The sequence below is a fragment of the Heptranchias perlo genome, chromosome 8, assembly GCF_035084215.1.
Source record: "Heptranchias perlo isolate sHepPer1 chromosome 8, sHepPer1.hap1, whole genome shotgun sequence".
NCBI lineage: Eukaryota > Metazoa > Chordata > Chondrichthyes > Hexanchiformes > Hexanchidae > Heptranchias > Heptranchias perlo.
In genome coordinates, this window is record NC_090332.1 from 67,335,505 (window position 1) to 67,350,664 (window position 15,160).

At 45.0% G+C, this 15,160-nt stretch overlaps 1 protein-coding gene across 1 annotated transcript in view; it reads left to right on the plus strand.

Moving 5' to 3' along the window:
- The window catches only part of igf2r (insulin-like growth factor 2 receptor), a 176,450-nt gene that overhangs the window by 37,835 nt on the left and 123,455 nt on the right, over positions 1 to 15,160 (plus strand). The window contains exons 5-9 of the mRNA XM_067989229.1: positions 4,338 to 4,467; positions 4,777 to 4,894; positions 7,460 to 7,574; positions 10,561 to 10,720; positions 13,642 to 13,837. Of these exons, the coding sequence (XP_067845330.1) occupies positions 4,338 to 4,467; positions 4,777 to 4,894; positions 7,460 to 7,574; positions 10,561 to 10,720; positions 13,642 to 13,837 (719 nt within the window). The remainder of the gene's footprint in view (positions 1 to 4,337; positions 4,468 to 4,776; positions 4,895 to 7,459; positions 7,575 to 10,560; positions 10,721 to 13,641; positions 13,838 to 15,160) is intronic.

Below are 15,160 nucleotides of genomic sequence, written 5' to 3' on the forward strand. Positions count from 1 at the left end.
CCATCGAGCTTCAAGCACGGCTCAACAATGAGCCCATTCAGGCTCGGATTCAGGGTGAGCAACATTCTGCTGCCTTAAACAGGCTGACCGATAAATTACAACTGGCCTTCCAAGGCTTCACATAAGTCCTCCAAACTGTCGTCGAGCAGGGTGGAAGGAGTGATGGACTGGGCCAGGAGAGGGATGATGGCAAAAGAGGACATGGAAGTGTGAACGCCACTTAAAGCGCTCACGAGTCTCACCCGTTGCCCCCTCTCAACCAGTACCCGCAATGCTGCCTCCTCTCCAGGTGGCCGAGTCTGCCCCTGCACAGGTGCCTCTTTGGAGGGGCCCTCATGGGCACCGAAACCCAGAGGGCGTCCGTGCAAAGCATCTCATCGGTCAGGACGTGGACAAGAGCAACCTGCCACTACCCCCGCTGAAGCCACAGGGGTAGCACCACGTTGGGATTCCTGTAAACGTAAGGCTAAGGTTTTGTGAGCACAAAGGGGATGCACAAGGGTGTATGACAGATTGTCATGTTTTTCATTTAGTTTTGTTTGTTTTGCCAAGCACATTAAAATTTATCACCACTACTGCCATGTCTTTGCAAATCTTGTCTGGTTTGTGCAATAATTCCCTTTCCTCTGGATCACTATGAAGACCCACACCTGATGCCACCCATTGTGTCACTGCAGAGTGGGTGTAGGTGTATTTGCAGGGCTCTTTTGTGCAGACAACTGAGACATGCTGGCGATGTCCCCGTTGCACCCTGGAAGGATGCTGAGGAGAAGTTGTTGAGGGCAGTGGTGACTTTGACAGTGACAGGTAAGAAGATAGTGCTCGGGCCAGCCAGGAGCAGCTCGGCATCAAGGAGGCTGCAGATGTCACTCAACATGTAGTCATGGACTCTGAGCCTCCGTGTGCACTGCCCCTCCAGAGGTCCAGGAAGCTGAGCCTCTGTCTGTAGATCCTGTGGCGAGGGTAGTGCCTTCTGCGATGCATCTGTCTGCGGTTGCCCGCCCTCCTGCTGCGCAAGTAGATGTGTTGTGGAGCTCCACGTGTCAGAGGGGACGGCGAGGTTGGTGATGCTGTTCTTCCTCCGATGAGGTCATGACTGCAGCTATGACGGCCCTCATCCGGAAGATGTACGTTTGAGGGGGTCCGCAAGGTAGGTAAATGTGTCTGCACGCCGGAGTTGAGGTTGCAAGTTTGTGAATTTGTGTTAGGAGGGTGGTGGAGGCCAAACATTGTCCAAAGTGAGAGTGGCCTCTTGCAATGAGTGAGGCCCCTCCCACCCCCACCTGTCAAATGGACCTTTGCAGCTCCCACAGGCTGATGGCTGCAACACATCTGTTTCAACTCGGAGTGTTTCCCTCAGTATGGGAAACACGCTCAGTTGAGATGAAAATCCCACCCCTCCTAAAATATCCTCCCAATCAGGTTTGTGAACGATCTAATTAATTGGTTTAAGTGGGATCCCGCTGGCTTTAATTGCCGGTGGGAGTCCCGCATGTGGGGGCTGCGCGCGTCATTGGGGAACCCAGAAGTGGGCGGGTTGGAGCCGGGCTCCGGACCCGCCCCTGGAATCCAAAATTTTAGCAGCCTCCCCGCCACAAACTCACCCGTCTGCCATCCGAAAATCGACCCCTAAATCACTTCCATGAAACAGAGTGGAATATCCAGCTCATTCCATGGGTGCGGAATACTTATCGGCAGCAGGAGCTCCTGTTCTCCACCTGCCCCCTTTTCCCCAATTGGAATAAACTTGACTATATGTGGTGGTACAGGTATCAACCAGTCTGTTATACATATGAGGCCATGATGCTAACTTGGAGCAAAATGATGTGAAAGTTTTGCAATTGGTGTTCTGAGTGGACCTTTTGAATTAATGCAGAATGTCCAGGTGCAACTGTAGTAGCTGTGTTCCCGGCCTAAAAATGGAATTCAGTGTTTAGCGCTGGTAACTTTTATGGTGGTGCTGCTCCACTCATGATCTTCTACAGGACTGACAACCTGGCCATCTCCCTTGGATGTTGTAAAGAGCAAACTTCACCATGGTGTAAACTATCTTCAAGTGCATTGCTCAGCGTGGCTTTGGAATATAGAGTCCAGCATTGAGAAAGGTTTCTCCGTATCCTGCAAACAGCTGCAGTTTGAACATACAGGTTTTGTAGAACATTAAAGCTACAAGCAGTACCAAAAAGGGATTTGAGTTTTTTTAAGGATTTTCACTACCAGCTTTTCCAGTCATCTAACTTGTTTGCTCCAGCATTGATCAGATTTCATTACCAAACTAAGAAGTTGAATACTTGTAACTTGAGAGCTTTCAGCTCTTAGAATTGGGTGGACAGTGTCACTGTTTATCTTCCTTGACAGTTATTGGCTTACTGCTGAAAATAATGCCCATTTGTCTTGGTCCTGTCTCATTCTGCTCCAGTCCCTGCAGATTTAGTGGCTACTTGTCTTACAGATGGAGAATTAAACATTCTGGAGGTGGTGAGGGCTGTTTAAATATAGAAATGATCCTGCTCATGAGTGGAATCTATGCAACTCTGACAAGTACTACAAGCTTGAGTGTTTGACTTTTCTTTACTTGAGATAGAGATTGTGGATTCAGCTGTTCACCATATTCTGTCCCTATTCCACTGTTCTCCATTGTGTACTTTTGTTTCAACACAAGTAAAAAATGTAGACCCATACATTTGATATTTTTTGTTCATGTCCATCAATTCTTATCCTTATTGGTTGTCTTTTTTTCTAATTATTTCCATTCAATTAAACTGTCAAATGGACCTTTGCAGCTCCCACAGGCTGATGGCTGCAACACATCTGTTTCAACTCTGAGTGTTTCCCTCAGTATGGGAAACACGCTCAGTTGAGATGAAAATCCCACCTTGTCCTTTTTTCTTCCCTCCCCCACACAGTTTTTGCTCAATCACATTGCAGGAGCAATAATTTGACTAACAGCCCCTACGACACACCACATTCAAGCTCAGACTGAGTGGTATTTGATTTTGCTATAAAAGGTGTCACTTCTGAAGTGAGTGGATGGTCATATGTCACTAGTAATATAATGTAGAGATTGCTTATGCAAATCTGCAACTGCATCTACAGCACACTGATGTACAAGCACCTGACTTTTGACTTTAAGAGCCTCTTCCTGCTCTGCACCGCTAATGCTTGCCTCTACTCTGCTCTGAGGCCCACCTATGCTCCAGCTCTGCTTTTGCTTTCTCCTCCTCTTACACTGCTCCACTACCATTGCACTACGCTCTCCCATGTAATCGGACCTGGAGCGATCTGGCTGGGCTCTACTCTTGAGCAGCAGTCTCTGTTCATTCAGACCTTAGCCTGTGTGCTTTCCCTGCTCCAACCGTAGAGGTCCTAAGTGACACGTCCAACCTATCTTTTGGTTTTTAAAAAAGCCAACCTTGTGGCCCTGTCAGACTTTTGACCCCATTACTTGCTCAGCCTGTGAGTGACACCTTGGGTGAACAACCAGTAGTTAATTGCGCTTTTAAACTGTTAACATCATAGCATAGATGTTTGAAATCATCTTCATTGAATGAGTTAAGTGAAATATTAATGCCACATTCAAATTTAATCTTTTTGACACGTCACCACACTTGTATAAAGTAAAATTACAAGATTGTTGGTAATGGCTTTCCATTTAGCATTTGAAATGTTGGATAAAATACTTGTGATCATTTATATGACGAATCAGAAAAACGTACTCCTTTCATTAGACCGACCACTTGCTGTTCATTGTTCTTAATGAACAGGCTTCAGTTGATTCTGTTGGCGTTGCTGACATTTTGAAGCCATGTGATCTGTAAATCTGGTTTGCATTAGGTATTGGTGATTTCCAGTATATTTTTCATGTGTGATTTTTGAAGCAGGCTGTTCCAAATGATCAATGTGAGTAGGCCGTTTTTAAAAAAAAAAAAATGTTTTATGCACAACTGTTTTGAAAATTCCAAAATGTTTTGCTCAAAATACATTAAGGCCAATTTTTCCCCTCGCTAAAATATGGAGGTGCCTCTTAGGGAACATACATCATAAAATTGCAGACTTGCTCCCCTCATTTTCCATCCATTAATTTTAATGGATGGAAGAATGCACGAATTACACCCTCAATTTCTCGATATGCGCAGCCAATGGATGAGGTTTGTTGCTGGGAGCATGCATTCATCAAATCAGTGGTTTGTGTATACTGTTACCAGTTTTTATACTTGTGCATGTTTGTTTACAGGTCTAATTGTCACATGTTCACTAAGTATTCCATAGACATTCTTATTTTAAGCTTTAAGAACATGTTTATTAACCTTTACTTAAAAATGTACATTTTTTTTAAGGTTCCCTGTTATGTGTTTGATGAAGATGGGAAGAAACGTGATTTGAATCCACTAATAAAGGTCTTGGGAGGCTATTTGGTCGATTCCCCTGAGGATGATGAATTATATATCAATATTTGTAGAGATATAGGTCAGTTAATGTTTCATTTCAGCTAATGAATTTCTCTAGCTTACATACAGTTTATGAACTTTGTGTACCCCATTTACTTAGCCACCAACTTGTGATTGCTGTCAGTAACCAGGGACATCACTGGTATTTTCTCCCTTACTGTCCCTCAGGAAATGAGATTATATAATATCATTAGAGATGGTGATGGCCCTTGTCTTTCATAGATACATTTTTAAATGGAGACACTTTAGAAGGCCCACTCTATTACCACTAACTCTAGTTTTCAATTCTGCTAATTTTTAACTGTATATTTGTCTATTTAATTACCAGCTCCTTCAGATAAGACCTCAGCATGTAAACCTGGCAGCAGTGCCTGCTTATTGAAAGGATCTACTGCATTTGATGTCGGCCAGCCAACAGATCCTTTAAAACTGGTTGGTAAAGACAGGTACGCAGTACGACTTCACAATTCCAATTGACTGCACATATTTACATAAAAATATATTTTTTAAATTTTGGAGCTGCTTGTACCTTATGATTACATTGAAACCAGTTAGTGTAAAACTTCAACTGTAACCTGAGTTCTGATAATTAGATCCTTTATAGTGAGCCATCTGAGGCCATGATAAAATCAAGTGAGAGCTACCATAATTGAATGTTTGTAAATGTATCAATGAATTTCTTGTAAGATGTTGCATGTTCAGCTACAAAGGGACATAGGGCTAGTCATAGTTTGACTTTTTTTAGAAGCCTGTATTTTCTAATGTAATTTTGATACATTTCAGTTCAGGTAATTGCTTTGCAATTTTCCTAATCTAAACTGCATTTTATCTTTGAACACAGTTCTGTGATAATTTACAAGTAACCCAATATATTAGATAAACATATTTTCCATTACTCTTAACTTTCTCTGGAATCTTTAGAATTGTCTCTGGCCTCTGGGTCCACTATTTTAATTCTACAGATAGAAATGGAAATAAAAATGGAATTGACATGGGGGGAAAAAAATTGCTTGAACATTTTGACTGGACCAAATGCAAGGCAAATTAATGCATGCATAGATGTTTGTTGTGGATATATTCAGACACAGGTCTCTGTGTACACTGTTATTACTGCTGTTTGGGTTGTTGGCATTATTGGGAGGGGGAATGGGGTGGTGCAAAGAGCAGCAAGGGTTTGGAATCCTTTAACTTGGCACCACGCCAGTTATCTCCCTGATCAATCACTTTGCAAATTTGAGTTGCTCAAGTCACTACCCCTGCACAAATGAGTGGTGACATAATGCCATTCCACCAAAACATTGGCAATACTACAGTGATGCAACTTTAGATGAAATTAGGGAACCTGGTCACCAATTTCATAGCGCTTGGTTTCTCCAGCATTGGGAAGACCACTTACAAGGGAGGTGATCCTAGTAGCCTGGCTAATGGAAGTTGGTATGTGTGCGCAGATTTGGAATGCAGAATTTGATCTCTTACTGGTATGACAGAGCAATGAAGACAGCACTGCAGAGCGCGCTCATGTTTTCTATGTAGACTATAATGTATTTGAAACTTTAAAAAAAAAGGCTCACGGTATCTTGATGTCATGAATGATGAGCCAGACAGCCTGGGACGGCACAGTTCATGATGAAAGGTGTAAGTGTGTGTCCAACACAGTTCTGAAGTAGAGTAAACTTTTTTTTTAAAAAGTGCCTTGGGACTACGTTAGCGCACTATATAAATGAAAGTTGTAAAGATAACTTAGGAAAGAATGCAGCTGCGACACCATCTGAAATACAGTCTGCATTTTATATTAGTATATTGAGAGCTGTGTGCAGTGAGTTCTCAAATTTTCTAGAAATGCAGCGAGCTGTGTCCCAAGATTTCTAGTTTTCATGGCATTTTAATCTTATACTGGAGGTAATTACACTTCCCAAAGTGATTTCTTTATCATTGTAACTTGTTGAGATTACTTTTCACTACCTTTTTGGGTCTCCACAAACCAGGAGCAGGCTTGAGGGGCTATATGACCTACTCCTACTCCTATTTCTTATGTACCCAGGGACCATTACCAATGAAATCTTGAATTTTACCTCTTGATTTTTTTCTTCCCAGTTCCTCACTTTTTCCTTCACCCTCTTTACTTTTGTTTTTCTCCATCTTTTTTATGTGTTGCTGTCGTTTACTCATATGAATGCGTGCGTTCCCTTGCGCCCCTCCCCCCTTGTATGCTCCTTGCGCGCCCTTTAACCACCAGTACACTGTAGAACATCCGAGAAGTCACAATTTGGGAAAAAAACAGGGGTTTCTACCACTGTTATTTTCACCCAATGTTATATCTTCTACATAGCTTTGATGTGCAATGTTGGCATTTTGATGGAGAAGTTGGGTAAACTGTTGGAAAGGCAACTTTAAACCCTCTAATGCTTTTAGCGAGTTTATCCCGTGAGTAACTGAGCTATTCAAACTAAAGAAACGCAAGTTAAATATTAGGTCTGTGCTGTGAGCTGATCTTAGCAGGGACAGCAGAAGCGGTGCTAAACTTGGCCTCGGCACACCTTGAGCAAATGGACTAAATTTCCCACTTCCGACATGTATGCGACGCGCTTGCTAAAGATCTGTGTGAGAGACATGGGTGGTGGGGACAGGATTACACACTTCTGTGATGCTACCAGTATCCAAATAGCCTGACGATGCTTGCTGTCAAGACTTAACTCATTAATAATGGCTATATGGGCATGGTATTGGAGAACTAGTGCCCATGGAACTGCACCCCAGGAAGGAGTTAACCTCTTCCAAAGGAGAGAGAATTAGCAAAGTGAATGAACTGTGCTAACTTTGCACATCATAAAAACAGCAGTATTCCTAGCCCATGATTTTAGCAAAAATAATTGGCGTGGTCTTCGTGTCATGAGGCCTGTTCTCCAAATTTTGACGTGCTTTTTTTTTAAACTAGTTATTATATCCTCTTGTACAAGTAAAGCTCAAAAGGCTTCAGTGAAATTTTAACCACATTCTTTCATTTGTTTCAGGTTAGTGCTTCACTATGCCAAAGTATATACTGGAAATGAGAAGTCACCAGCATTTTGTGGCGGTCATAAACCTGCAGTCACCGTTACTTTAATCTGCCCATCTGGAAGAAGAGAGGTTTGTAGACGGAAAGGCTGAGAGTATTTGTATTAAAATGGAAAGCTGGTCTTTTATGGGATGGGGACAATGGAGGAAAAGCAAAATTTTGTTTTCCCTACCTCCCAAGCTCAACCTCCATAAGCTGAAGGAAGGGTTTTGGTCAGATTTTTCATGGTGGCTGCTGCTGTTAATTTATTGGGGCTACTTGATATCTGCCCAATTCTGCCTACTTAGTAGAACACCTTGCTTCTATGAGATGTTTCATTTGTAAGAGTGGTGCATATCCTCAAAACTGGTGATCTTATCTTTGGGAGTTTTGGCACTTAACTGACTAGACCAAATTGTGTTTTAATTTTATATGCTTCCTATGGTGTTTCTACAGAAGATTACCTTTGTTTGGTTAAATTGTTTATTGTTTAAATTGAGAAATTATGTACACTGTATGCATGTAATATGCAGTTATTAAATCCTGGTATTAAACATTCTGAATTTTGTATAGGCCTAAAATTGGATTCTACAGTATTAATTTAAACTATTCATTTTTCTATTCGTTCATGGGATGTGGGCGTCGCTGGCGAGGCCGGCATTTATTGCCCATCCCTAATTGCCCTCGAAGGTGGTGGTGAGCCGCCGCCTTGAACCGCTGCAGTCCATGGTGACTGTTCTCCCACAGTGCTGTTAGGAAGGGAGTTCCAGGATTTTGACCCAGCGACGATGAAGGAACGGTGATATATTTCCAAGTCGGGATGGTGTGTGACTTGGAGGGGAACGTGCAGATGGTGGTGTTCCCATGTGCTTGCTGCTCTTGTCCTTCTAGGTGGTAGAGGTCGTGGGTTTGGGAGGTGCTGTGGAAGAAGCCTTGGCGAGTTGCTGCAGTGCATCCTGAGGATGGTACACACTGCAGCCACTGTGCGCCGGTGGTGAATGGAGTGAATGTTTAGGGTTGTGGATGGGCTGCCAATCAAGCGGGCTGCTTTATCTTGGATGGTGTCGAGCTTCTTGAGTGTTGTTGGAGCTGCACTCATCCAAGCAAGTGGAGAGTATTCCATCACACTCCTGACTTGTGCCTTGTAGATGGTGGAAAGGCTTTGGGGAGTCAGGAGGTGAGTCACTCGCCGCAGAATACCCAGCCTCTGACCTGCTCTCGTAGCCACAGTATTTATATGGCTGGTCCAGTTAAATTTCTGGTCAATGGTGACCCCCACGATGTTGATGGGGGATTTGGCGATGGAAATGCCGTTGAATGTCAAGGGGAGGTGGTTAGACTCTCTTGTTGGAGATGGTCATTGCCTGGCACTTATCTGGCGCGAATGTTACTTGCCATTTACGAGCCCAAGCCTGGATGTTGTCCAGGTCTTGCTGCATGTGGGCTCGGACTGCTTCATTAATTGAGGGGTTGCGAATGGACCTGAACACTGCAATCATCAGCGAACATCCCTATTTCTGACCTTATGATGGAGGGAAGGTCATTGTTGAAGCAGCTGACGATGGTTGGGCCTAGGACACTGCCCTGAGGAACTCCTGCAGCAATGTCCTGGGGCTGAGATGATTGGCCTCCAACAACCACTGCCATCTTCCTTTGTGCTTGGTATGACTCCAGCCACTGGAGAGTTTTCTCCCTGATTCCCATTGACTTCAATTTTACTAGGGCTCCTTGGTGCCACACTGTCAAATGCTGCCTTGATATCAAGGACAGTCACTCTCACCTCACCTCTGGAATTCAGCTCTTTTGTCCATGTTTAGACCAAGGCTGTAATGAGGTCTGGAGCTTTAATTTGTAAGAGTGGTGGAAACTGCCGGTTTCCTTAGCCCGAATAAATTACTTGTGTTGTTGCCTGTTGGCCCTAATGGTAAGCCAACCTATTTAATATTATTTTAGGACTGCAGTAGCATTGCTGTGCTGACAGCAGTTGACTTGTGAAGAGAGCACAGTGGAACTTCTGTTATCTGCACTCCAGTTATCTGTTTTTGATTTGTCCAGTAGACTATTTGCAGAAGTCAGAGCTGCCAGAAAGTTATTTTTAACAAGAAAAAAACTCAAGTGAAAGACTGTTTCCTTTGGTTGCTAAAGCGGAATGCTGAGTCTTTGCTGTCACAATTTGGAGGCAGAAAGGAAAATTTGTTTAAATTGCTAATGCCAGTTTAATACTATGCCAAGAGATTAAATTGAAATTATTTTAAATTAAGGACAAATGTTGATGATGCAATGGAACTTTGATTATCCACCAATTTCCATTATCTCCCAAGAGAGTCCCTGTCATCATGGTGGACAATGAAGGTTCCACTAAATTTATTGCTCTGGGTAGTTTAAGGAGGAACCTGGATGGCACAGTGGGTTAGAATATTTTCTTCCATCTTTGCACTTGGATTTGAATTCAGACCAGGCTTGTGGGATCAAAGTCTTTTTGATCTCTGCGCTTACTGAGCTCAGTAGGAAATGAGTTTGGCATAGTCTGTGGTCAGATTTTACTGAATACAGGAGCGGGTCCATAGCACAAGGAAGGCTGGTGCTCGTCATGAAAATGTTTTGCAGGAGATGCCTGTGTAGGTTTTTGATGCATTGTGCAATGCTTCTACGAAGCTGGAGTTAAGTCATGTTGGGCAGAATGGGAGAGATTCATTGTATTTCTGGCTTGGAATGCTTGAGTTTGTTACTGAGCATCCAAGGTGGAAAATTGTTCTGAGCCCAGCACTGATACCCTTCACTTCAAACTTAAAACATAAAATTTAAACAGAATTTTTATATTTTTAATACTTATTACTGAGGTTAAGGCATATTTGAGTGAGATTTTAAGATATATGTTCAAAGTAATTCCATTATATTTAATGGAATTTTAAATTTTTGTTAGGACTGGTATTAAAAGTAGATTTCAAGTTAGTGTACATGAAAACTTTTTTAGATTTACAACCATTTCAAGCATTATTGGAACTGCTGTAGAATTTTTGATTTTTTTTTATATAACCTTGATATACTAGTGAAAATGATGTGTTCTTGTTTTAATAGGGTACAGAGCCCAAGCTAATAGCCAGTACGAACTGTCGCTATGAAATTGAATGGGTTACTGAATATGCCTGCCCCAGAGATTACCTAGAAAGCGATAATTGCAAGCTTACGAGTGACCAGCACGACATCTCCATTGACCTGACTCCCCTCACATTGACTGGTGAGAAAAGTAACATTGTCACAGAATAATTACATTTATTATTTGCACAGGTAATGCAACTGTGTATGGCTGTTGGCATAACTATGGGTGTCTAGAGAAGTGAAATAAACGATGGCAGAAATGTAGGCTGTCAGTTATTGCACAGGTTGTTTTGGAAAGTGTTTTAAGTGTTTAAGAAACCTATATTTAATTGACACCTTTTGTATAATTAGATAATTCCTAAAACTGTCAAAAAATGCTGTTTTAGGTTCTTCATATTTTCACCACCACATCTCAAGCTGATAAAGATGATCGCAAGATCTTTCAGGAACAGTGTTAACTTGAATCTGACAGCGCATATATGTGCATGAGGGTGGTGGAAGGGTTGAATGCATTCCTTGCTGAATACATGGGTGCCAGTCACCCTTTGGTACCTTGAGCAAGTGGCCATTCTTTATATGTGAACATAAAAGTGAGTGTTGTGTGTCCTCTTGGGGATGTTGGCGCGCCCGTGGCTGCTCTCGTGCGCCCGTGGCTGCTCTCGTGCGCCCGTGGCTGCTCTCGTGCGCCCGTGGCTGCTCTCGTGCGCCCGTGGCTGCTCTCGTGCGCCCGTGGCTGCTCTCGTGCGCCCGTGGCTGCTCTCGTGCGCCCGTGGCTGCTCTCGTGCGCCCGTGGCTGCTCTCGTGCGCCCGTGGCTGCTCTCGTGCGCCCGTGGCTGCTCTCGTGCGCCCGTGGCTGCTCTCGTGCGCCCGTGGCTGCTCTCGTGCGCCCGTGGCTGCTCTCGTGCGCCCGTGGCTGCTCTCGTGCGCCCGTGGCTGCTCTCGTGCGCCCGTGGCTGCTCTCGTGCGCCCGTGGCTGCTCTCGTGCGCCCGTGGCTGCTCTCGTGCGCCCGTGGCTGCTCTCGTGCGCCCGTGGCTGCTCTCGTGCGCCCGTGGCTGCTCTCGTGCGCCCGTGGCTGCTCTCGTGCGCCCGTGGCTGCTCTCGTGCGCCCGTGGCTGCTCTCGTGCGCCCGTGGCTGCTCTCGTGCGCCCGTGGCTGCTCTCGTGCGCCCGTGGCTGCTCTCGTGCGCCCGTGGCTGCTCTCGTGCGCCCGTGGCTGCTCTCGTGCGCCCGTGGCTGCTCTCGTGCGCCCGTGGCTGCTCTCGTGCGCCCGTGGCTGCTCTCGTGCGCCCGTGGCTGCTCTCGTGCGCCCGTGGCTGCTCTCGTGCGCCCGTGGCTGCTCTCGTGCGCCCGTGGCTGCTCTCGTGCGCCCGTGGCTGCTCTCGTGCGCCCGTGGCTGCTCTCGTGCGCCCGTGGCTGCTCTCGTGCGCCCGTGGCTGCTCTCGTGCGCCCGTGGCTGCTCTCGTGCGCCCGTGGCTGCTCTCGTGCGCCCGTGGCTGCTCTCGTGCGCCCGTGGCTGCTCTCGTGCGCCCGTGGCTGCTCTCGTGCGCCCGTGGCTGCTCTCGTGCGCCCGTGGCTGCTCTCGTGCGCCCGTGGCTGCTCTCGTGCGCCCGTGGCTGCTCTCGTGCGCCCGTGGCTGCTCTCGTGCGCCCGTGGCTGCTCTCGTGCGCCCGTGGCTGCTCTCGTGCGCCCGTGGCTGCTCTCGTGCGCCCGTGGCTGCTCTCGTGCGCCCGTGGCTGCTCTCGTGCGCCCGTGGCTGCTCTCGTGCGCCCGTGGCTGCTCTCGTGCGCCCGTGGCTGCTCTCGTGCGCCCGTGGCTGCTCTCGTGCGCCCGTGGCTGCTCTCGTGCGCCCGTGGCTGCTCTCGTGCGCCCGTGGCTGCTCTCGTGCGCCCGTGGCTGCTCTCGTGCGCCCGTGGCTGCTCTCGTGCGCCCGTGGCTGCTCTCGTGCGCCCGTGGCTGCTCTCGTGCGCCCGTGGCTGCTCTCGTGCGCCCGTGGCTGCTCTCGTGCGCCCGTGGCTGCTCTCGTGCGCCCGTGGCTGCTCTCGTGCGCCCGTGGCTGCTCTCGTGCGCCCGTGGCTGCTCTCGTGCGCCCGTGGCTGCTCTGCCGGGGTCGTTGATTAGTGATCAAGAGTGGGAGCCATTGGTTTTCTTCCTCTCCCTCTTTTGCTGCTCAGGGATGTTGAGGATAATGGTGGCATCCTTGGCAATTGAAACTGGGCCTTTCCTCGTCTGTGTGGCTTTGCTTCTCATAGGCTCAAGGGAGCCGATTGATTTCAATAGGTTGGTACAGAAAGCAGTCATTTTAAGGTGTTTTTGTAAAGCCTCTTGTTTTTAATTGAAACCATATTGGAGTGATCATAAACCTGTACAATGCACTAAAATTAGATTGAATGATGAGGTTGCTGGATTCTGACATAAATTTTTATAATGGTACACTGCCTTTCAAATAGGATAAATGCACAATCTATATCTCCCTTTGCAGAAGAACAAGCCAATAACTATAACCCTGCATACTGGGATAACTGAACTATTAGCACTACAACGCTGAGCGCAGGATATGGTAATGGCTGCAGTTACTGATTTGTGAAGAGTAATAATTGGATTTTGAAGTCAAATCCGATTCAGGAAAGTTGAAACTTTGACATCCAATCAAATATCTTAAGCTTTACATTTTCCACAAAGAATGAGCATGTATCTGGGTAAAGTTTGCTATAAGATTTTTGAGTCTTCTCAGAAATGTTAGTTATTAAAGCCATAAAGGGATGTAAACTTGGATTAATTCTTCAAATGATTGAGAGCTTCCAAGCACAATATTCTTTTGACAATGAATTTTCCTATTTGAAGGGAAAAGATCTTATGAGGGATCTGTTTAGTTTAGTTGCAGTTACCATTAACTGCCTTTAGGAGCAAAGTTGCAAGCTGAGTTTTACATAAAGTATGGTTATTTAAACAAGTAGATTGAAAGCTGACAATTATTTTGCTGCTTATTTCGATGGCTTTTTTAGATGCAGCAGTTTAAAATATATTCCTGCTCCCATGTTTGTTTCAAATTGTTTTGTCCAGACACTAGCAAGCCATATGTTGTTAACCCCAAGAAGAGTGATGACACCACTGATGAATACTACTATTACCTGAATGTGTGTGGAGAGACCAAGTCTGGGGGCTGCACTGACGAGAAGGGCTATATAGCATCATGTCAAACCAAAATTGACGGCAATTTCCATAAGATTGCAGGACGATATAAAAATCAGACACTCAGGTATGTAGTTATGCTGTTTTATTTAATTGGTAGCCCATGGTTTAGATCAGGGTGTCAAACTTATTTAAAATGATGAGATTGATCCGATATCCTGGTACTTGGTGTGGACCACATTCAGCAAAAGTTATTAAAATAGATAAAGATTTCATATTGGTACTTGCATTTAAATTTTATTCCCTACATTGCAACAGTGACTACACTTAAAGTATTTAATTACCTATAAAGTGTTCTGGGACATCCTGAGGTTATGAAAAGCGCTATATATAAAATGCAAGTTTTATTTACTGCTACCATTACTCCCCGATACCTGGCACCCATTAAATCAACATTTGGAGCAAATGACAGGTCTGAGGCGATCTTGATTATCAAGTTCAGGTATGTGTCACAAAATTGAGAATGCGGTTAAGAATTGTTGATATTCATGATGGAGATTACTTGTTCACACACATGTGGTCCCAAACATGGAAAGAATTCCTGATGCAAAGGATCTCATATTGGGATAATTTGGTGCCAAATATTGATAAAACTTAGTAACACCCTTATTGGAAACCTCGTTTGAGTGTTGCACTGCAGTTCAATAACAACCTCTTGCTTGAATTTATGTAGCTCCATTAACATAGTAAAACATCGCAGGGTGCTTTATAGGAGCCTTCAGGCAAAATTTTACACTGAGCCATCTAAGATATTGGGACAAGTAACCCAAAGCTTGGTCGAAGTTAGGTTTTAAGGAGCGTCTTAGAGGAGGTGAGAGACAGAGGTTCAGGAAAGAAATTTCAGACCTTGGGGCCTAGATAGCTAAAGGCACAGCCACCAATGGAGGGGCAAAGAAAATTGGGGATGCACAAGAGGCAAAAATTGGAGGAATGCAGAGTTCTCGGAGGGTTGTAGGGCTGGAGGAGGTTACGGAGATAGGGAGGGGTGAGGTTATGGAGGGATTTGAACACGGATGAGAATTTTAAAATCGTGACATTGCTGGACCAGGAGCCAATATATGTCCTAAACGTGAAAAGAATTCCATGCAAAGAACCTTAGGTTGAGATAATTTGGTGCCAGGTATTGATAAAACTCGGTAACACCAATAATAGAAAACTTGTTCTTCGAGTATTGCACTGCAGTTCAATAACTTATATTTGGAGCTTCTCTGGTACATCGTGCACATTGACAGAAAATGATATGCTGAAAATAGCGAACTCCTCTTCATAGTTCCTGAATTCTCTGTCGTTCTTGAAATTCCCTTCACAATTCAGCAATTTTGCACATGTACCATTCCTTGGCACTATCGCATTGAGTCCAAACAGTGTCATGTAGTGATCTCAAGATGGG